The sequence below is a fragment of the Thunnus maccoyii genome, chromosome 12 (assembly GCF_910596095.1).
Source record: "Thunnus maccoyii chromosome 12, fThuMac1.1, whole genome shotgun sequence".
Classification (NCBI taxonomy): domain Eukaryota; kingdom Metazoa; phylum Chordata; class Actinopteri; order Scombriformes; family Scombridae; genus Thunnus; species Thunnus maccoyii.
Window position 1 is genome coordinate 18824613 of NC_056544.1, and position 23375 is coordinate 18847987.

General features: G+C 36.2%; 1 protein-coding gene across 1 annotated transcript in view; it reads right to left on the reverse strand.

Annotated features, from left to right (window-relative positions):
* Positions 1 to 3238: 3238 nt before the first annotated feature.
* The window catches only part of LOC121908702 (corticotropin-releasing factor receptor 2), a 37227-nt gene continuing 17090 nt past the window's right edge, over positions 3239 to 23375 (reverse strand). Inside the window, exons 3-12 of the mRNA XM_042428929.1 lie at positions 15660 to 15745; positions 14979 to 15085; positions 13985 to 14102; positions 13705 to 13858; positions 9893 to 9953; positions 9740 to 9812; positions 9120 to 9205; positions 6931 to 7066; positions 6346 to 6387; positions 3239 to 5409 (exon numbers count right to left, since the gene is read on the reverse strand). Of these exons, the coding sequence (XP_042284863.1) occupies positions 5269 to 5409; positions 6346 to 6387; positions 6931 to 7066; positions 9120 to 9205; positions 9740 to 9812; positions 9893 to 9953; positions 13705 to 13858; positions 13985 to 14102; positions 14979 to 15085; positions 15660 to 15745 (1004 nt within the window). The 3' untranslated portion in view covers positions 3239 to 5268. The remainder of the gene's footprint in view (positions 5410 to 6345; positions 6388 to 6930; positions 7067 to 9119; positions 9206 to 9739; positions 9813 to 9892; positions 9954 to 13704; positions 13859 to 13984; positions 14103 to 14978; positions 15086 to 15659; positions 15746 to 23375) is intronic.

The window sequence follows — 23375 nt, forward strand, 5'->3', positions numbered from 1 at the left end:
AGAGCAATACTGTTCCTGTTAAGTGCACTTTACTCGTACTCAACATCAGGTCCTAAAGGCACACTTATGGAAATGTAATGCTGAAATAAAATACTCTCATTAGACATTCTTTGCTTTAGGTTGATCAGTGTGATTAATCAGACATACATATATTCAGTCGTCACTGTGCAAATTTATTGGCTAAAGGTTTGAGCTACAATATATAACTCTGTTGGCAGGCTCCTGACTTTAAGTTTCAGTGTCACAGACATGCATAAAGCACTAATGCAGTCCACCATCCACCTATTACTAGCATCAATAAAATAATGTGTCCCATAAATGTATGACTTGTTGGCAACAGCTGCTTCTGTCATGTGGCTTTGATGTAGCCAATGGAATGAATTATGTCTCTGTCCAATAATTTTATGGTTCAAATAAAGTACAACAAAATGGACAATGCAATACTGTAAAGCACAAATAAGTGCTTGAGGATATTATGGTTTTGCATTTCTCAATCTTCAAAATGTACTTGTATTTTTACTTTTGTAAACGTAAATGTTGACCCATTCAGAAGCTTACAAATCACTTTGCTTTACTCTCTCAGGAGAAACTATCAATTAAAAGGGCACTCTAGTGATTCTTTATTGCACTTTCATTAAGTTTGGGAACTCACAAGAGATAGATTTAAAAACAATTACAGAAAGATGAAGAAGATTTCTTAAGAATGAAATTCCCAGAACAGCTACTAATTGGACTTGGAGATGAAACTGTTTGAACTTCAACTTTCAAGGCAAAATTGAGTCCAATAAGTGCTCAGAAAAAATGGAAATGTGAACATCTACACATCTAAAGGCAAACTCCACCTGATGAAGAGGATAATGTGGCATGATTGAAAGCTTGAGAAATGGACCTTGAGATGAGATTGTTTTGTCTAAAGATATTTTGACATTTAGTCTTGCTCCAAAAATGCAGGATCTTACATCTCCCATAATGCAACCAAGAACACCTCTTCCTTAGACCTTCTTTGTCTGGTGTTTTTCAAACACCATAGCCCCAGTTTGTCATGCAGGCTTGCTCTTACAAATTAGTTTCCCCAAACCCAGATAATCCTGACGACAGCATTAGGATCATTATCTCAGACTTGACAAAGCTCCTCCAGAGCCACACAAGACATTAAACTGTTTTCACATGCTGAGTATTAGCTCTGCCTATAACAAGTAAACAGATCTTTACGTGTAAAATCAGCAGGATGCCCGTTCAAAGGATGACACTCAGACACATCATCCTTACTGGTGAAAGCAATAATTCATTAGGTGATAAGATATTGTTGCTAATTAACTTACAGTAATGTTTTTCTTTTTTCTTTTCAAATTGATACTTTGTTTTTTGGGAAACCCCTTGTCACAGCGTAGCATTATAAACAACGAGGTATTGTCAGCCAGTATAGTGGCGGCCTCAGGCTGTCATGCCAGTCATTTATTTTTAGTTGAGGTAATGACTGGTGAAATGCAGTCTAATATAGACACAAAGGAGCTTGGGGCAAACAATCCACAATGAAGTTAAGATGTGCTGCTCGCCTCTGGCATTGGTAGGCTGCATAACATCACATCCTGTCCGCCTTTCATGCTGTTGTCAACCATCAAAAGCATTAATTGTCACAACAAGCCATTATTGGGCTGCATCAGAGTCCTAGCTAATTGTTAGGGGTTGTATAACTCATCGAGTCCTGAGTGTTCTGGGCAGAGGCAGTAGTTTCTGCTCCACTTCCCTCCAGCCCAGCCTGAAATGTATGAAACTAGATCTACATTCATATTACATAACCTAGCAGGCACTCTCTCAGGGCATCTTCCCTTCACTAAAAACTATATTTACAAGTAAGACAATTACATGCCACAGTGCCAGTGAAGCTGCAGTATTCTACTCATGAACATAATTTGATTGAGTCATTACAGTACAGCTGCATTTATCTCATACTATTCTTGGAGATATTATATTATCTAAATAGCAAATGAATCAACTAAAAAAAATCATATTAGTGCAATCTACAGTTAATGTCAGATTATCCAGTGCAAATGAACAGACATAATGCATCATATACTCTGTCAACACTGATTACTGTTGTTTACAGCTCCTTTTAAAATCTCCCTTTAATATGAAGAGTCCAACAGCAAAAATAACAGTATACTTTTAATTGAAATTAATATTTTTCCTTTCACGTGTGCATGTACAAATGTATATCAGTAACACAATGACATGTAATTAACAGAAACATTAGCTTCCTTTTCACAAAAAAAACATTTTCTTTTGTTTATAAGGCAACATGGGTGGTTCAACAAATAGTTTTTTCATAAAATCAGTAGGTCAAATGTATTTATGTACAATAATAAGTTACTAAATATGACATCACACTTCATTGAATACATTTCATCATGTACAGTAAATGGTGTACAAAGTAAAGTCAACCAGATTTGGTCTACAAAGTGCAGTGGCAACAATAGAAACATGTAGACAATAAAAATCTCTTTGTTGGTAAACATGGTTTGTCTCTTTGGTGAGTTGGAACAAATGTTGTTGGGTTTGTTTGTTTTTTTTATTTATTTCTGTATGAAAATATTTCACAACTATTAGGTAATGTGGCAGATGTTGTGATGATGAACACAGAAACACAGGTTAATGTTAAAAAATATTTACATCTAAATCACTTTGGATGATCAACAATTAATGTAGCGGCTAACATCCTTCCAGTTGAGCAGTACAACAACAAAAGATGAAGTCTGCTGTAATGTAACAAAAGTTTACAAAATACATATGAAATGTATATTTTACAACAATAAGTTGTGAAATATGTTATCTTCTTTACAGTACAACACCCTCAAACACATTTGATTTCAGTTCATTTTTGATCATAATAAAAAAATTCAGCATATTTTCTTTTCATTTTTTAAATCCACGACAATATCAAAGAATTGTAAATAGATATATAAATAAATATACACAAACTAAAATAAAGCAAGATTAATCACTAAAGGAATAATTTGACAATTTGGTATATGCTTACGTTGCTCTCTTGCTGAGAGCTAGATGAGTAGATCGATACCATTTTCATATCTGTCAGTTAAATATGAGACTGGACCCAGAAGATGGTTAGCTTAGCTTAGCACAATGACTGGAAACTTGTGGAGACAGCTAGCCCGGCTCTGTACAAAGGTAAAACCTCAAAAACTCACTTATTAAAACATTACAGCTTGTTTGTTTGTTTGTTTGTTTGTTTGTTTGTTTCATTGAAGTGTAAAAAAAAACAGCATTTTGCAGTTTTGAGAGGGGTTATATACCAGACTCTTTCTTGGCTGAGAGCAGTGACTTCCTGGAGTGAGGAACAGAGATTACTTCAGACAGAGTCTGGCCAGCTGTTTACCCCTGTTTCCAACCTTTATGCTAAGCTAACCTAACTACTGGCTGTAGCTTCATATTTAACTGATATGTGAGTGGTATGGATCTTCTCATCTAACTCTTGGCAAGAAAGTGACGAAGCCTATTTCCCCAACATGTCAAACTATCCCTCTAAACATTCTTTATTATACCACCTGACAAACCAAAATACTCTTCAGATGATATTTAGTGAATTTAGAGACACATAAAGGAACATCTGCATCAAAACTTAAGCTTGCAACATAATTCAGACTTTTCCATTTCTCAAAATTCTTTTCAAAACTAATTTTACCTCTCCCCTTGTTTATCCTGCTGCAGAGTACAACAGTAATTTGGGGTCACTGCAAATAGATGGTTCTTGTTATTATTGTCTGAGCAGCCGAAGCAGATGTAAGTGCTGGTGTTAGAGGAAGGCAGCATGTTGACCTGACCAGGGCAAGCATTAAGGGAAGCAATTGGTGCTCACTTCATCTAGCTCATCTTCTCTTGAACCAGAAGCTTAGTTGTGACACTGATTAAGAGAAAGCCACAAGGATTTCGTAAAGCCAAGACTTTAAGCTGCTTCCACTGTGCCTGCATGATAAATCCATGCATGGCACTTAGCATGCATATACATTACATAAATGCCTTATAATCACTGTTCCAACTCCATAAGATAATGTATTTATACTATCTGATCTACACAGATTTAATTTGGGACCGCTCATCCATCAGCCTCTGGGAGTTCAAACACATAACATGTTAAATTGTTCTTTATATTCACACCCTCCTTCTTTGTGGATAAAAAAAATCCAACAAATGGGAAGCAAAAATTGTGGTGGAAACAAAAAGCTCAGAGAAAGCCTTTAGAGGAAGCTTAGTTTGTGAACAAGTATTTTAACAATGTTTACAACAGTATACAGACTAAAAATGTATCATTGTATAAAAGAACACAGACTTCAAGAAGAATCCAGAGACTCTGACTACTTTGAGGAAACATTTGAAGGCTTCATTAGAATGGCTTATCTGTGTAAAATAGTCAGCTCACATTGACCAAAACATATCACAGCATGTTGTGACTGTGCTTTGGTGGGTACCAATTGTTCACTTTCACTTAAATTATTCTTAATCCCCTTTCCTCAAGAGAGAGCAGTGCCTCATTTAAATCTCATACCTTTTATAAAGTACAGTTTTTGATATTTAATTCAGGCGAACCCACTTCTTCCCCAAAGCCTCTTTTTTAGCTGTCAAAAGAAGCTGTCGATGCCAAAGAGCACTGATTAACTCAAAGAGCCTTTCTGCATTTTGATATTCATCATGCTAAATACAAATGGTTGTTTGGGCAACATTTTGAATGCATCATGGTCAATGTGTCTAATTAAAATGCAAATATTCCTTGTTTCCCTTCCACTAAGTAACAATGGAGCAGCATGCTTACAAGTGTGTGAGCTGCTGATGTATCCTGCTACAAATCCCGTAGGATTATCTTGCCTAATAACCACTTAGCAGTAAGATGACAGCGATAAGAACATTGTAAGATCAGACGATAAGATTTTTGCCAACGTTTAGATGTGACAGTTTGATGATGCCATTTTAATGTCTTTAAATACTCCAAAATCCAGAAAAATCAATACCCCCATTTACCCCCGTTCCTCATGTACAGAATGTCATGCGCCATGTCCATTTTACTCCTTTAGACGCCAATTGTTCTCAACAGGCAACAGAAATTTCCCCATGATTCTTCCGTCGCACTATGGCCTTGTTGGCGGAATCTAGGATATCAGTCTCTTCTGTGAATCAATTCATTGTTTATACTGGACAAAAAGATTAAGTCTGATCCCTTAGTGTAGAGGAGATTATGCGCTCGTTTCCCTCCCCCGGTCACACAGCTGTGGTCTGTTTGATGCTGTGAAAGCTGACCCTGGTTGGAGACGTTGGGATGGACATGGCTCGAGCCACTCGCACTCGGAGTGCATGGTTGTCCTGCCAGCGGTGCCACCGTTTCCTCACTGCAGAACGTACCTTAAATGTTGACGATAAATACAGCTATTATTTCTATTTGCTATCATATAAAACTAATGTGTACATGCAGAAAAGAAGAAACGCTACAACTTGAAAGTCAGAACTTGATTTTTTTGTTAAAGGAATATACTGTACATTTAGCTTAGTTTAGCATAAAAACTGAAAGCACCTCTAACTAATTAACACATACGTTGATTGTTAGTTTGTTTTTTGTGCAGATTAAAGATATAACGTGTTAATTAGTAGCTTAAGAGGTACTGTCAACTAGCTGTTTCACCACTTCTCCATCAGTCGAGGGGCCAGAGAAGGAAGAAGGAAGAATGACTACAAACACGAAAACTCCCTGCATGTATGTGTACGGTGAGTACCAAATTAAAACGGTCCTTTAAAAACAATTCAGACCTTTCCGTTAATGCCATGCAATCATTTTTGCCAGTACAAGAGGGATGACTAAAATTCTTCACAATTCCTCATCAAATTAACTGCCCCCCCACCCTCGAGTTTCAATTATTGGAGGGCCGGGAGAGAGCATTAAGAGGGTGCTTCATTTTTCAGAATTACTAGCAAATGTGTAATTCTTGTAATGGCATTAATGACTTTCAAACAGCTGGAATTCCAGGAATCTGCTTTTATTTTAATTAGTCTAGAGGGACAGAACTCAATTAAGGTATTTTATCATATTTAAGGATCATCATCGAAATGCTACAATTTCACTGATGGAGCAGAATATATACCTAAACTGTTTATGAAAGCTACCTGATCCTTCCCCTGGTTGAACTTAGTAAAACTATAACTAGAAGGGGATAGAAAGAGGTTAGAAAAAGACATTACTAAAGTAATCAAGAAAATCAATTTGGGGTTTTATTGAGATCACATATCAAGAATCATGTTGACAATTTGATTAAATTCATAAATTGCAAAGCTCCAATGACTCACCTCTCCATTTAGAAAGCAGTAAAACACTGACACAAAGAACCCCTGCAGAATAAGACACATTACTATTAGAAGTAGTAAATGCAGCTGTATTGTGTAATCACACCTTAATTAGACATGAGAGAATTCAAATTGTGCAGTCATGAGAAGAAAAGGTGAAAAAAAAAGTTCAATTTAGGGAGCAAATCTTGCAATGGCAAATGTAATTCTTTACAGTAAAAAAGCCTTACTTCTCCTCCCACTCAGTCTTACATTTAAGCACAGAACAGAAAGAAAAAAAAAAAAAAAAAGGCCACGCCACAGAGCAGAAATCATGCCCACATGGCCCTGGTAATCCTGACAGCTGAGAGTCCTGAACACGAGGCAGCAGGGCCATGTTGTGTGGAAGCACAGCCAGGATGCTACTTCAGATCATCTTCCCACAAGAAGGCTCATAACCTGAAAAGTCATCCTTAAAGAAGTGATACATCCCCACGATGCGACGCATTACGAAATCAGTATGATTCACATTGTTAACTCTAAAAGTAGTGCGCGCTGGTTTTTCGAGCACTGACCCGCGTCACGCTGTATCATTATCTTTATTCTCACCTGAAAAGACTGTAAAAAGGAATTGAAATAGATGAAAACGATTTGTGAGATGTCATCCTCCCCCGGATTCACAAAGAAGAGCATGTAGGTGATTCCCAGCAGAGGTAGCAAGACCAGTGTTGCTTTCACAGCTTTTCTGTGAAGACAGGAACAGAATATCATGAGCCTCATTACTAAATTAACTATAATTATAATATAATAAGAACTTGGTTTTCATCCAAGTTGACTCTAGAAAATGCGTGATCCTGCGTCAGCAGAATAAATAAACACACAGCTTTGCTTCTCATAATACCAACACATTATTAGAGAGATGAAGCCTAGTTTGCATTATAGCTACCACTTTATATTAAGACACTCTTTATAAATGGTGTATACAGTCTCAGTCAAAACTGATACTGTATGTTGTAACTGTACACATGATTATCAAATGTACAACTTTTACTTTTATAGGTTTTTTTCCATTTTTAAGAACAAATTTGTGGTTCTCAGGTTTTGAAAAATATAGTTTTATTATTTTCATCCCTCTTATGTGGTAATAATGTTTTGTTTTGTTTTTTACTTTCTAATAAACCATCAGGTCTGCACATATAAATGTTAATAAATCATCAATTAAAATAATCTATTAAATCTGCGGTTATAGATGTTTATACATTGTAATCAACAGGTTTTGTTTTGGATGTTTGTTCCTCTGATGAACTTAAGAGATGGCTAAAAAGACAAAGCAAGTGTTTTTGAAATCTGGCAACCCAAAGATTTTTTATGACTTTTAACTGATCTATAAAGCAATAGTAAATTATTTATTTACCGTTGATAAAGCCATTGGTTATAACTTATCAATGCTTTATGAAGAGTGTCATACTAGAGAGAGGTACAGCAAGATGTTTAAAATGAAACCGAGATTTCAAATATGTTTTCTGCCAATAATCTTGACATGCTGTACATTGCTAGCAATTTAAACATCATATAAAATCCTGTCTTTCTTTGTCAAATTCATCCCCTGGTTTGTGTAATTCTGGTATAACCAGCAGCATGTCGAAGCAACCATTATTTTCTATTTTTAGGTCAACAATTTCTGCCTGAAATCCCTGTCCTGCACTCACTTAAATCTTCATAGCTCATGTCAGCATATCTGTCAGAGCAACCGTAAATCCAACTCTGGCTTGAAGTACTTGAATCAAAGTTGTCTGAGCTGTGACACTGCTAACACCCTGTACACTCTGAATAATCCCCCCAGGGGAGAAAAGTACACTTGATGTTAATAAAAAGCGAGAAAACAAGCTCACAATTTTAGTGCACAGCGGCACACAGCATCGGCTCTGTCAAGCACAGACACACCAAATCTCTGCCATTACTCACTCATCAAGTCTCATCAGACACATGAGAGGTTAGCCACCTCTAAAGATTACTGGTGGGACCAAATGAAATGGCTTCTTGGATGGAGTACTGTAAATACCTTGTGCTCACTCACATCAATTTGTTTGTCTAGACTTCTTTTTTTTTAATGACAGGGATATTTAGCGTTTTTTTTTTTTTTTACAGAACTCAGTCCGAATGAATTTCTACAATAAAAACCCTGTCTGCCATGGGCTCTTAAGGAGATTAGTGAAACACATCAGATTTCACCTTAGATGTTCAAGGAAACTGCTGTGCACACAACTTAATCTGAGTATCTACAATATCTACCATATAGTGCTATAATATGGAAGTGTTCTGAGAAACATACAAAACATGCAAAAGATTAGAAAGGATTTGACTGTTGCCCCTTTCTGACAAAAAAGATGACTTTCTTATTTGCTTGAAATAGCAGTGTTTTAGTGAAACACATCATAAAAATAGGTTTTCAGTGTTAATGTGAGTTGATCTTTTAAAATGACAGCAATAATTGCAATTACAGGCAATACTTAACCTGAAAGTGGCACAGCAAAAGCCATTAGAACTATAATCGAGCTCTACTATTACAGTACTTGGCAGTTCTTTGGTCCCCTAATATCTTCTGAGGGCATCGAGTGCTCTGATTTGTATGAAATTAAGTCAGAATTTAAACGTTGACACTGATAGTAATGGTTCAAATTCGTTTACACATTTCTTCACAGCCACTAAACGCTCCATGTTGTCTTCAGAAGAAGCGAACAGACAGAAAAAGAGCTTCATTTCTACATTGCACGCAATCACACACAGAATCGACTCACCTGTACTGTATCGTTTCAGATGTGGTAGAAGCTCTCAGTTTGGTCATAAGAATTCTTACAATGTTGAAGAGGAAAACAAAATTTATCTAGAAGAAGAGAAACAAAACAATTAGTTTTGAACTCTAGGTGCTAATGGCTTACACTGAAATACACCGAGAGCAATTTTCCGTTAGGACCAGACTCTGCTCATTAAGTGCTGAGTAGGAGGAGTAGAGGGCAACACAAGTCAAAACCATCTCCTCTCTCAACAAGACAGTGCTAGAGGAATTGGAGAAATCAAGGCTGGTCACAGCATTACTACATGCTGGTAACAGCTTGTACATAACCATTAGTGGATACATTCCTACAGCATCAATACAGTTTCTTATTTTCAGTATTCCTATGTGTGAAAACGCCTTAACGCTTCAGGAAGATTAATTCTACCTCAACACAAGCTAGATGCCGCACGCTCATTATAAAACCATTTTCGTTCATCATTTCATTTTTCACCTACAAGTAGGCATAAGTGATGAATCTTGGGTTAGTGTAAATGGTGTTATATAAATGAATGGTTTCAAAAAATAATGCAAAAATAATGACAATGAATGTACAGTGCAACACATCTCTGTGCTGTTGCTCACCAGAAGCACAAGAATAACTGGTCCCTGGTAAATGTAGTCCACATATTTTCCAGGTTCTTTACCAAACCAACATCTGTTGAAATAAAGGAAATAAATCAATACCATCTCAGTAACAGAAAATCATATGGACTTGAATTTTTGTTGAATACCTACTGTTCATTTTCATAATATAACTTTCCAATAGCCCAGGCTACTATTATAGGGAATGGAATACCTGAAAAAGAGAGAAAAAAATATCCATGTCATTCAGTGTTTTTAGATAAAGTATTAAACATTTACAAGGGGCATATATATTGTTAGAAAATAGCTTCCATTGCAAATAAATGTATTAATCCACAGGCTACAAACAGCTTTTAGATGGCGTGGAGGCAGTAGGACTGAATGATGAAGGTGAAAATCACAGAATGTCCTCCTTTAAAAAAAAAAAAACTCAGAACCATATTCTCCATTTCAGAAGAAAGATTTAAGAGCTCATGCTGCTCATTTTGAAACCTTTGTGCAGCAAGATCAAAATGGAGAAAAATAACAACACTACAAGCTTCAGTTACAAAGCAGAAACTTGAAAAAAGGATAAATATGTTCCCATTTTTCTCTTCTGAAAGAACGAATGAGTATCCATTATGGTAATAACATTTTTTAAATCAAATTTTAATCAAAACATATTTTTTCTCAGAGAAGCATATTGCTATTTACACTTTAAACTGTATTTTCATTTGAACTTTTCACAGTACACTTCCACCTAATGTGTTTTTCTACAATCCTTTATTTGTTTTCATGTACATGTGGTCTGTGTTTCAGAGCTTATGCCTATTTTATAAACTGTTTTGAGACTGTTTTGCTGCTTTTTGTGGCTTGTTAGGATAGAAGAAGTAAAAAGAAAAAAAAGTAAAACCCAAAGCCGTCTGGACTGCAGTTCAAGGAAAGTCTGCTTTTCCCAAACAAGTAGTTGATTCTTGGCTTTTAACCCTGCCGGTGAGCCGACAACCTAACTGAACAAACATCCTCTAGCTAAATAACAAAAACACAAAGACAGAAAGCTGATCTAATATGGTTAAGTTTTGTAACAAGCAGCACAAAGTAGATCAGCTGTTTGTAAAGGTTAAATGATCAGTGAAATAACCTTTAATGGAGCTGAAAACATATTCTGCAATAGTTCTGAAACTATTTTGATCCCAGCTAACAGCAGGTCTCTGGTGGAAGACAGATTTAATCTGCCCCACTTCCATCATATAATAATGAATTCTAATTAACAATCTCTGAAGACTAATAGCAGCGACACAATGAGAAATCTATTCTCTTTCTGGCTCATGGTTTCCACAATGCAGCAGCTGTAGAGATGAAAGAACAAGAGAATTCGCTCTGATTACTTATCATACTTATATCTATTTAACTGTATTTATATTATATGTTGTATAAAATAAAGCTTAGTGAATGTTCAGTCAGGAAGGCTATATTCTGCATGTTCAGGTCTGTAGTATTATTTCTCAAACCATCTGTCATTCCCATCCCTAATGCATGCTCATTCATAATTTCCTTGCTGTCATTCCCCTGGGTGTCAATTAAGACATCAGCTGTTCACATCAGCTGGTCACATCTAACCAATAGCACAGTAACACACCTTCATCGCCAGCCTATCATATTGCAGCTGTCCTTTTAAATGTTTTCTCCATCTCTACCTTAGTGCTTTCCTGCTGCCATTTTGCGCACCCCACCACCTCCCCATCACCGCCCAGTCTTTGCAGATTCATCACTTCATCAACCTCATCAGCCTTATCAGTCTCAGCAGAAGTCATCAGCCACCACCACCACCACCAGTGTCTAGACCCCATGGGAGGATTTATCTTGCTGCTGCTCAGGATTGATGTCCCTCAATTACAAAATCTCCCTGTAGAGTCTAAGTGCCAAAGACTTGTGACAGCACATAATCATTAGTATCATCTGTATAATAAACAGTTCTTTGTGCTTCATTCATTCGTCTCTCCTGATTGAACTATAGCTGCCTGCTTCTATTTCAGTATGAGTCTAATCAAGTCACCACTGGAATATTTGCAGAAATATTTGCATATGTTGTCTAAGGTATTGTAATGTAATGTAATGTATTGCTTATTCTTTCTCATTTATTTAATTTTAAATGGTTCTTTTTTTTTTCCTTTAATCAGTTTCCTCCCACTTTAACCTGTTTCTTCTGCTGCTGAAATATGTAAAAGTCCTATATTTTTTAACAAGCTAATGATACTGTTGAAATATTATAAATTATGGACATTATTTACAGAAATTAAAATAGTATTTTTCAAGGTATTATGTTTACTGAAAATACATCCTACAGGGTATGTAACCACACAGATTTGATTAAAACCAAACTCAACTGTAATCTGCACCTGCAGGAGTGCTTGATGACTTTCAAGTGCTAATGAGTTGACCTTCTTCATAGAGGAAGTTGTGTAGATAATCTAATCACATTAGGTTATTAAAGTTAGACTGATATGGGTGATATCTTCCTTTGGTTTCTATTTTAAAACCAATATTGGCTTCATGTCATTAGCAATGATATGTCATCTGTTCATTTGCTATTTAGCTCTGTTGAGTCACTTTAGCATGACCTAGATGCAGTAAAGTATCTGTTTCTATTTCTTCCAGCAAGAACACACATTGTCCATTACATAAAGGAAAGACGGAAATGTCAGACTGTCTCAGGGAAGCATACAAGCGTGTTTCCATGCGCATTTTTCTGCCTCGAGATGAAATATTCTGACACTGGTGTTGGGTCTGTCCAACTCACAATATGCTTCTCCTAATAGTTGAATTCAAGGTGAGCATAGATAATTAATGTGGTCATGACAGGGCATCTGCTGCATGTTCAAAACTCATTGTATCACCGGAAGTCAAGCACAAAAAAATGACATTTTCCACACATCACTGCAGCTCTGTTCTATTATGAAATCAGAGCATTAGCTTGAGTCTGAAGCACTGAAGGGTCTCCATCCACTTCACCGCTAAGTACCTCCGTTCAAGCAAATGTTAACTTCATCATTTAAAACTGTGATCTAAATGCCTCAAGAATTTCATTTGCAAAAGTTGAGCAAATGTAACAAATTCATAACATAAATTCTGACACTCTTCATTTTGGCGAGATATATGATTAGTGCCAGAAGCCAACCAGAGATCGACACTTATACACAAATATAATGTGTGTAAGCATCAGTTACTGTATGTCAAAATAACAATGTAAACTCAGAATTAATCCAGAACGCTTATGATAATTTATAATCATGTGGGAAAAAAAGGTGATATGATCCTAAGATCCAGAACAACTACTAAATAGACCTTGAGGTAAGAATGTTTTTTCAACTACTGTTTCCAAAGTTAAAAATGAACATCAGCTGTTTTCAGCCAACATGTATGTGAACTCCTTTCCATTCCAGTAAAAATGGAAATTTAAACATCTTCATTTCCATGACAACAGATGAAACACCATCTGCTGATCAAAAGCAAGGAAGCGTCTAGAGCTGCTACTAAATAGACCTTGTGATGAAATTGTTTCATCAACTGTTGTGAAGCTCAAGAATGAATTTTTAAATTTAATTTATAATCAGAAAAAATACATAAAGCTTAAGATTTGGGATCAATGAATACCAAATACTATCAATCTATAAAATCAATGCATTGTAGGTCACAAAATACAAGGTTAAACTGGAGTTTAAAATGTTTTAGTTTTTTTTCACTTGGTTCTGATATTTATATTTTGTAATGAAATCTATAAAAAAACAACTTTTACTTAACATTCAACATGTTTTTGCACATTTTATGCATAAGGGAGGGTAAATATCTAAATACGTACTGCCATTTACTGCTTTCATTCTACCTTTGTGAGATATGTGAGTGTCTCAAACCATGAACTCTGTGTATCATACAGAAACAAAAACAGTGTAGCGTCACTAATGCACAGTCAACATGAGCATACTTACACCAACCGATGAAAAGGAAGACCCACTTTCTGAGCTTGTCGGTTGAATAAGTCATCACAATGGCTGTGTGAAGGTAACATCCTTCAACAAACATCCAGAAGAAGTTTGTAACCACAAAGTAGTTGTATATTGTTGTAATTAATCGACACCAAGGCTGAAAAGAAAAAGACAAGATACAGAAACACAACATACTTTTCTTTTACTTGAACTTACTGAGAATTTAAATGGATTTACATGTTATATGTGTGCTGCGTATACTATACCAAATCAGTTCTGTTACCTCATTGCTCTCATGGATATTGTGGTCAATCAACTGAAGCAAAAACCACATCACATTCCTCAGTATGAAGGTGGTGATCAAATTCCAGTGGATGATGTTTCGTAGACATCGTATGCTCCTACACAACGAGCCGAGTGAAAGAGATGTTATATTATGATGCTTTTATTACTACAGTAAAGCATATTCAAAGTAAAATGAGATTCAAGATCAGAAAATAAAAATGAAAGATCTGTGTTGTCTATGATAGGGTTAGACCTTAAAGTATTTTCATTTATGTAATACATTTCTTTCTCAATGTACTTATTAAAATGAGATTTAAGGGCTTATACTGTGACACTGAAAAGTGTAGATGAGGTGGGTCATCATTCATTAAAGCAACTGACCCCAACTTGTTTTGCTTGTGACCCCTCTAAGATAAAGCATTTTCTACTTATGTCATCACAGGTTATGAAATTGGTGTGGATGTGAATTTTGAGTGATTCGACAGCAGCAGCAGTCATCTAGGTTCAGATGCTGCTCTAGAAAATTTCCCGTCCTGCCAACAATACATTTCTGTGGGAAAAACACAAGTTTTTTTTTCTTTAAATCTGTGAAATCTACAGATATTTAATCTCAGAACCAAATATTGACAATTTTTGTCTTTAATCTAAAGAAATCAATTTTTGCCTTCAGAAGCACACATCAATCAAACCCTAGTGCACAACACAGCTGAGGCTGTTTAGTATCTGCTCTGTTCTGTCATAGTAGACGTACGTGTGTGTGTGTGTGTTTAAATCGGGACATAAAAAGAGAAGCTTAGAAGAGAGAAGTGTTATGAAATACACATTATACCTTCTGTAGCCTATATGAGTGCTGAGTTGCAGGGATCTATTCATTTGACATAAACGAATTAATGATAAGCATTCCGAGGACATCAAATGAATTTTCATGACTGTCTTCTGTGAGGTCGCATGCATACAGGACACATTTAAATGGGCACTATTTCTGTACTTGCCTTAAGCATAAGAAGAGAATGAAGGCCACGACTAGAGCTCCCACAGAGATACAGTGGCCTAGGTAGTTGATGATCAGCGCTATTTTATAATGCATTGGATATTTTCTCTGGAAAGACAACACTTGAATTACTTCTTAAATGTTACTGTTGGATAATAGAAGAAAGAGAGTGGGTCAGGAATACATAAATATCAACAGTGTAATATCTATCTATGCTTTTTTTATATATATATTTTTGAGATCTAGTGAGAGAAAGCAAATGTCATTGACACAATTCAGATGTGTTGGCTTAAAACTGTCTGAGAAAATAGAGCAAGACCCAAAAATACACATAATCAGGAGACATGATGTGAGGAAATCAGGCCAAAACTCATTACACACAATACATCAGTCTTATAGTTTGCCCTCAGGCTTTGCTTATAGAGACACAGACATGACTGTATTTCCATATTTGTTAAGTCATCCGGAAATAAATGTTTAAAAGCGTTTATATGCGCTATGTCAAATAAGGAAATGCAGTTCAATAAGTGTTGCGCAATCACAAAACACATTTACTTTGCCATATCTGATTGGTTTTCCCTCTGCGCCATTAGTGTAATGATGAGCATTTATCTGAGATGCTTAACAGATTGCTTAGAGAATAAAGGGCATAGCAGGATTGCTCCTGCGTCATCAAACTAACCTTCTCCTCCAAAATGGGTTCACAATTGGAGTAATTGCTCTTCAACGCCCACGTCCCATTATCCATGCATTCCCTGTAAGCACTCCCTGCAAGAAAAGAGTCGAGAGCACAGTTGAGATAACAACGAAATTGTTGCATCGTTGCCAACACTGACAGTATTTTAGAAATACTTGTTGATCTCAACTGAGAGATAGTTTTCAAGATTTGTACATCCATTCAAATCTGACATCTTTATTCAATATCGGACACTGCATTCAGCTGAGACGGCACTGGTACAAGCCGGTTATTTGTTGTGTCAAGGTTACAGTGATGTGTTTGCCAAATAGGTTAGCTGAAATATCTTTGTAATTTCCTTAGAGCTCAGTTCAAAGTTTAGCGCTACTATCTGTCTGACTCTTATACAGAATACCAATTCAGCAATACAAATTTTTATTATGGCAGGGAGATGCAAAGCCTCTTACTCAGTCGGTTTATTTGCATATCTTTTAAAACCTGCTTTCCATAATCAACTTTGAAGTGAATTTTTTCATTTTGCTCTTTCCTCACCGCGCATTCAGAGGTCCCTTTATCTCTTTAACACTGAAAAATTTAGAGTTGAGGCGAAAACAGAGCAGCTATAAATGAATAAAGGTTATTTTCTTCTATTCTATTATGACCAGTCACATAAAGTGATAATTCTAACCACTCCGCTGCCAAGATACACATCATTTATTTAGCTTTTTTCTAGTGTGCATGAAAACTCTCATCAATTATGATTTTGCTGCTGTCACAAACTATAGCTGTCTGATAAACAATGGTTTCAAAAAAGCATCCATAATAATAGTTTCAGTACGTTTTTTTTTTATTATTATTTACTAAAAAATATTTTCATAGTTCAAGGCCTTGAGTGTATTCAGTTACAAATAAATGGCTGTCGGATTAATTTTAGCTCATTTTATGATCAGTTTAGATCTAAATAATTAAACTGTTCAACATAATTTCATGTGCTTAACTGATCCTATTTCCTGTGAGTAAATTAGCCCTGGGGCTACTTTGATATTTCCCTAAATACGTGAACGGATGAATGAGAAAATATGTTTATCTCAGTGTTCGGAAAGTTGCATAATAGTAAGTATTCTGCTTTGGGAATTAGCAGTTTAGACAAATCTCACACAAGTGCAGACTGTAATGCTCACATTCACTCATCCTGAATCACAGATTCTTGGAAACAACAAAACAATATGGTAGAAAGTGGGGGAATCATCCACCTCAGAAATGCCTACAGCCTCTCTTGAAGCAACAGCAGCAGCAGCAGCAGTTAAAGATCCTCTGTCTTCGAATTAATGTTATGTAATGTGACATTTGTATTTGGAGAGCAGAGAGCAGAAAACTGCTTGCGGCAGCTTGAAATAGAGTACAAATAAAGTAGAAGAAGATCCTTTAAAACAGGCTCATATTGTGCTTTCATTTGACTTATGGCAACACATATTGTATTTTGACTAGACAATGCTTTGTGTTGTGTTTGTGAGGGGAAATCCCAGGTCTCAGTCGTTTGTGTATCGAGCACGAAACACGAGCACAGCAGTAAATCAAAGTCAGTTAAATGGCTAAAGCACTTGAATGAGTGGAACACGTATCCCTTGAGACTCAGCAACACAGTCAATCGCAGTACATTTAAAACACACTGTCCTTGTTTGTTTGACTTTGCGAAAAACTGCCTCGACATGTTCATTGATCAGTTGCCATGTGGCATTTATAGAGTTCTTGTGCAGTCTAGGCAACCGTGATAGGACAGCTAATGTCTTATGCATGGTTTGAACATGAACTAAGGCAAATGAACTAGAGATTTAGGACTGCAGTTTCTGTTTGTACCATCAGTGACTTCAAGTGTTTACCAAGAGGAACATTACTTTATTCAACTGCGTAATCACAACAAATTACATTAGTTTGGAGTCACTGTGTAATTGATTGTGGTGCATACTGACTGACAAGAATGTTGTACATTGTAATGCAATCCAAGACAATAGGCAGAGTGGTGCTGATTCAACTAATGTTCAAAGCTGTATTGCCTGTATTGTTGTACTTCATTAGACAGAATTGGATCCATCATTGTATATAACATGGTTAAATATAAAAACACAACTACAACCTCAAAAATGTACTCTTTGACACAGTAATGGTCTTTATTAAAGGGATGAATCACATGTTTTTCCGTGTACTGTATATACTGTATGTATAACTTGCTGCCTCTTTCTGATAAGGCATTTATAAGCTGTAATTAATATAGTGTGTAATACTATATAATTATAATATAATATGTATATTTGTATTTTTTTGCATGATTTTTGTTTGCTGTTCTACAGTAGGCTATAGCAGTTTCATCTTTGTTCTCTAGTTTTTTCACTGGTTTGGTTTGGTCTTTGTTTTGAGTATTTCAGCACTAATCAGTGTCATCAGTACCACCTGCACTGGTCACATTGAATAGGTGGAAATACCTGAGGTGTAATATGGTTTGTCCACACTGAAGAATGTGTCTATGCTGAAATATCTGTCTTTGTGCTCAGGTATGTAATTTAATAAAAACGAGAGATTTCTGAGACATCTTTCAGAGTGTGAAAGCTTTTTTTGACTTCTGATTATTTTCCCTTGCAGAGTGCACCTCACAAGTAGCTGGAGCACAGCTGTTTTGAAAATGAGCTGTAACTAATAGCTTAATAAATTTAAATAAAGTTAATAAATAATTTATTAAGCTTCATAGACCAGTCATAAGCCATTAATAAGAACACCGTCTTGGGTTGCCAGGTTGTGAAAAGTCCCTACAGCATGGCACTTCCTTTGTTTTCTTAGCTCTTAAATCAAGAAGACTCCTCTAGAGGACTGTTTGACACCTGACCTTCTGGAAAAGAGTTGATGAGCATATGGACTAAAATCCAATTATCAACAATTTTATTATTACAACCTTGATGGATTATGTAAAAATGCTATTAATGGCTATTAATTACTTATTAACATTTAGATTTGCAGACTTGTTGGCTTATTGGAAAGTGAGAAATGAGAATTTATCAATGGATTACCAACATTTATTCTTGCATGCAACTGCATTATTACAGAGGATAAAAATCAGGCAAAATTATTTTTTTTACAAACTGGCAACCCCAAGTGGTCTTTATTAATTGCTTATAATGGATGTGTAAAGTAGTCACTGATTCATTAACTGTTAAAGCCATTCGTTACAACTCATAAAACCCTTTAACACACAGTAATAAACATTCTTCATAAAGCCAGAATAGACACAAGTGAATTTAAGAGGTGGTGAATGTTTCTTGCATACAAAGTCATTGGAAAGCCAAGATTAGACATGAAATCACCTGGGTAGGCATGAACTGATGTGAAGACGTGTCTGAGCGAGTTTAATATATTTCAAATCAAATTCACACGTATCCCAGGGCTTTATGAATCTGCTTTATAAGCATACAGAGATGAGAGGAAAAAGGAGAACAGTCACACTCTCGCAAACAGAGTACACGCCTCCATATGCAGCTTACAGCTAACACCTGTATGGTCAGTACAATAAACCAGCGGACAATTTTGCGTGAATGGCGCAAAGTGAAAATTTCACTTTGCTTTCTATCTGATCACACCTTCAAGTGGAACTGAAATGTTTAAAGAAGACACAACATTTCACTGACTAACATCAAATATATGGTTTCAGTTATTGCATTTCTAATTTTAATTTTTGTTATTTTTACCGGCAATTTCAAGTTAACCTCCACTCACTTCAAATGCTACGTTGAAAAGAGGTTTATTTGTCTTTTGAATCTGTTTGTGGGGACAGTTTTACTTCTTTTACTCTTCTTTTCTTTACTTTACTAAGTTTTAGCATGGAAAAAAGCCCAATCTCTTACAAAGTTACAAAGGTGTGATTACTGAAATACTTTCTCTGATTAAACACCATAGTTGCCGCTACACTAAAAATATCTCATGCTGTCTATGGATAGTTTTCAATGGGAACAATAACAACACTTAAAAAAGCACCAGGGGATGTGGTGTATATTTCACTTCAACATGCTTGAAATGATTAAAACATTTTCCAAACAAGATGTTGTTCCTGGCAGACAGGTAATTTTTTTTTTTTACAGTAACTGCTGCTTTTATATCACACCTCATTTTATCAGTAATTAAGCAACAGTATGTCACTTCTCCATCCCAATATGAGTACGACAAAGCACACAATGGGTAATTTAGGCAGCATGACAATCATTTTGTCTCACTGTGACTGTTTAGGGTATTCAACTTGAGTGAGTATGATACTCTCAACAGGACACTGGCTTCACCTCAAGTCAAGATAATACAGGTAGGTCTGTTATATCAACACCACAGCCAGAGAGTTGGTGTCATTTGCCAATTCAAGGTTCTAGTCTCTTAAAAATCTCTTTTAAAATATAGATTAATTTACAGAACATTATGAAGAACACGATTCTTAGTATATCTGCAAACAAAATCATTAAAACTAATATAAACCTTTAACTTGTCTGAACTAATACTACAGTAGCAGTACAAGGTGCTTTCCATTTAGAGTTCTCAGTCTCTCCAGGCAAATATCACACTGTGCTTGTGAAACAAGCAGTGATGGTGCAGAAATAGAGGAAGGGGAGCAGGTTGTGAGGTTTGTCCCTGTGAGCTATTCCACTGACGCAAGACTAATTCAAGGCACTGGTGCAGGAAAAACACATTTCTGACTAACCATCTGCGCATTATGCGTGGTAAAGCCATTCTCTTCCCATTTTTCTTTTAAATGCATTATATTCACACAGTTATAATAAAATAACTATATGACTCAGTCTCTCTCTGCTGGGGTTTGGGTATAAGCTGCCACGTGAAGGTATTAACAATGCTGTGAGCTACCCAACGCTGACCACACTACACTGGTGTGAAGATTTATCAGAAGAAAGAAATGTGGTGTACTCCCTGCCAACATTGCCCACCTCCTCCACGGCCACCCTGCCAACTTTCTTGCCTTTCTTGGATGCACAAATATTAACATGCAAATAAACACTGATGGCTCAAGCTTGTTTGTCGAGGGAAAATGAGGAAAGGATCTTTGAATTACATAAATTTGGGCTGGATTGGTTGTTCATTGGTGATAGGGACTTCAATTATGAGTAGAAAATTAAATATATTCAGTTATTAATTGTAACTGTAATAAATCAGCAGATCTAATTTGGATGAAAAACAAAATGTCTTCATTGCAGCTGAGCTTGACCTGTTTCTTTCAGCTGATTGTTGCTGTGCTCCGAACCGTGGGACCTGCAACAATGCTGAATATTACAGTACAACATTTTTCACTTAAAGACTGTGTAAGCCAGCTTTTCTTTTTTTTAAAAAAAACTTCTTTACATTGGTATTTTCCATTATACAAAATATAGTCATCTTGACATGCAGATACATATACATTCTGTTATCATCATCTCCCCCTCCCTCACCCACACCCTCCCACTCCCACATCTTCTCGTCCAAGGTCACGAAAATCACAGACAGAGAAAGAATGATCACATACTGAAAGAGAAAGAATAAATAGATAAATAATCGTTTTAATAATAAATAATAAATAATAAATAATAAATAATAAATAATAAATAATAAATAATAATAACATACATACAGAATAATACAGTACAAGTCAGGCTTTATAAGAGGCAGGCGTTACCAGACATATCTTAATACACTGTATTCCAGTTGACCAGTATATATGTTCAGCAGTTGCAACTTATTTATTTAAAGGAAATTGAAGGCCCTCAACATAACTAATAAACAGAGACCAGGTTTTATCAAATAATTTGTATGATCCACGTACAACATACTTAATCTTTTCTAATTTTAGCATTGACATCACCTCCTGGATCCACTGAGTAAAGGAAGATGGCCTTTTTGCCCTCCAATTAAAACTCCTTAATTGACCCGAAAGGCCCTCCCCCATTTGGACTATCCAAACGATGGTAGTAAGGAGGTTAAGTTTTAGTGCTTTGTTACATATTGATGAGAGACATTCCAAAACGGAGGACCAGAAGCCTTCAAAAATTGAGGACCAGAAGCCAAGTCGGCCTTTCTTTCTCTGGGTCTCATTGCTCTGTGCTTTAGTTTGTCATCTGTCTCTTCGGGTTTGTGTTACTTTTGTGCCAGTATGTTGATTAACTGAATGATGGAGTGAAGAAAAAAAAACATGATATGACTGCTATGCCTCCTCAAAGCACAAAGCTGCTAACCACAGCCTGTCACAAATTACCCTGTTCCAGTTGTTTTGTGAAATAACAAAATTGGAGGCTTATATTCGGATGAGTGTCAAATTGGAGTAAAGATGAAAGGCTATAATATCTCAAAAGTGAGTGATCAAAACTGCTCATGTGAGGCATACACCTGAGCCAGTTACAGCAGCCTTACCTCCAAACCCTGTGATATTTAATTTCGTGAGCTGGGGGGCAGAGTAAACTAGGCCATACAATAACAGCACGGGAGTCTCACAGCTTGATATTTCGTTTAGGCAGCAGGAACTGGAGCAAAGCTGCAATGTTACATACACAGATGTCAGAGGGCAGGTGAGGACATGGAGGCAGGAGGGTGCAAATACAACATGACAACATAAAAATCATGACAATCATTGATCATGACATGACAATATTCACTCCTGGCAACTAGCCACTTGGCTGAATACTGAAAAGCAAACGGTGATACAAGATATGACGTGTTTACTTTTAAAAATATTTGACCAAATCGCCATCTTTGACTCATCAAAGCAGTTTGCGGCCTAAATCTAAACTAATCACACACAGGATGCAAGACGCAAGCCCCAGTTTCCGGTGTCAAAATTCTCTTCCAGCAACCGACTCGACCACCTCGTTACGACTTCTGTGTGGAACGTAATACAGGAACGTAATACTTCACAAATCACACAAAGTAAAACCATTTAGTTGCATATGAACTTAGTTATTTACTTCTTGTACTACCAGCAGTAATTTGTTGAGGAAAGAAATTGAATCTGGATGATAGATGGAAAAACATTAATGATACAAAACAGATACTTAAACATTTTGCATTTTTTTTGTCATATTCCTTTAATCATCATCATTTCTTAAGTGTATGTGTCAGTAATATCAGCTATAGGAAGTAAGATTTTGAAATTAACATTTGTTCAATATCCCAGATGAATGAGTTAAACTATCTCCGTCACTGTAAGAGACAGAGAGCAAATAAACTGGAAAATGAGGGCTGCAGTTTTTTTTTTTTATGGAGTGCCACATTTTTTGATATTTGTCTGGAACTGTTGTATAATAATGTGAGTTACTGAGGTATGTTTTTTGCATTGTCAGGATGGTTCACACCATTTTGGGGCCTGAATCTCATTGCTAAGGCTATTGTTTTTGCTTTTTTGTGTGTGTCAGCGACCGTCCCTGCCCTTTTTGTCCTAGATGCAAAATTGTCCTTTTCAAAGGGCAAGTAATTTTTTTTTTCTTTTCCTCACATGTTTCTGGTATTTATCATCTGGCTGGAAAAGGACTACCCTAAATGAACCCAGAAGGTGGACGCATGCAGAATTAAGTTTCATAGGAAAGCAGTGAGAGCTCTCCCTCTGCACAATATATAATGGAAAACACAAAGTGTTCTCTACCCTTGAGAGAAACTATCACAAGCCTCGAGTTTCCAAAAATCATATATTTATGACCTAGATGACCTGTGGTTCAG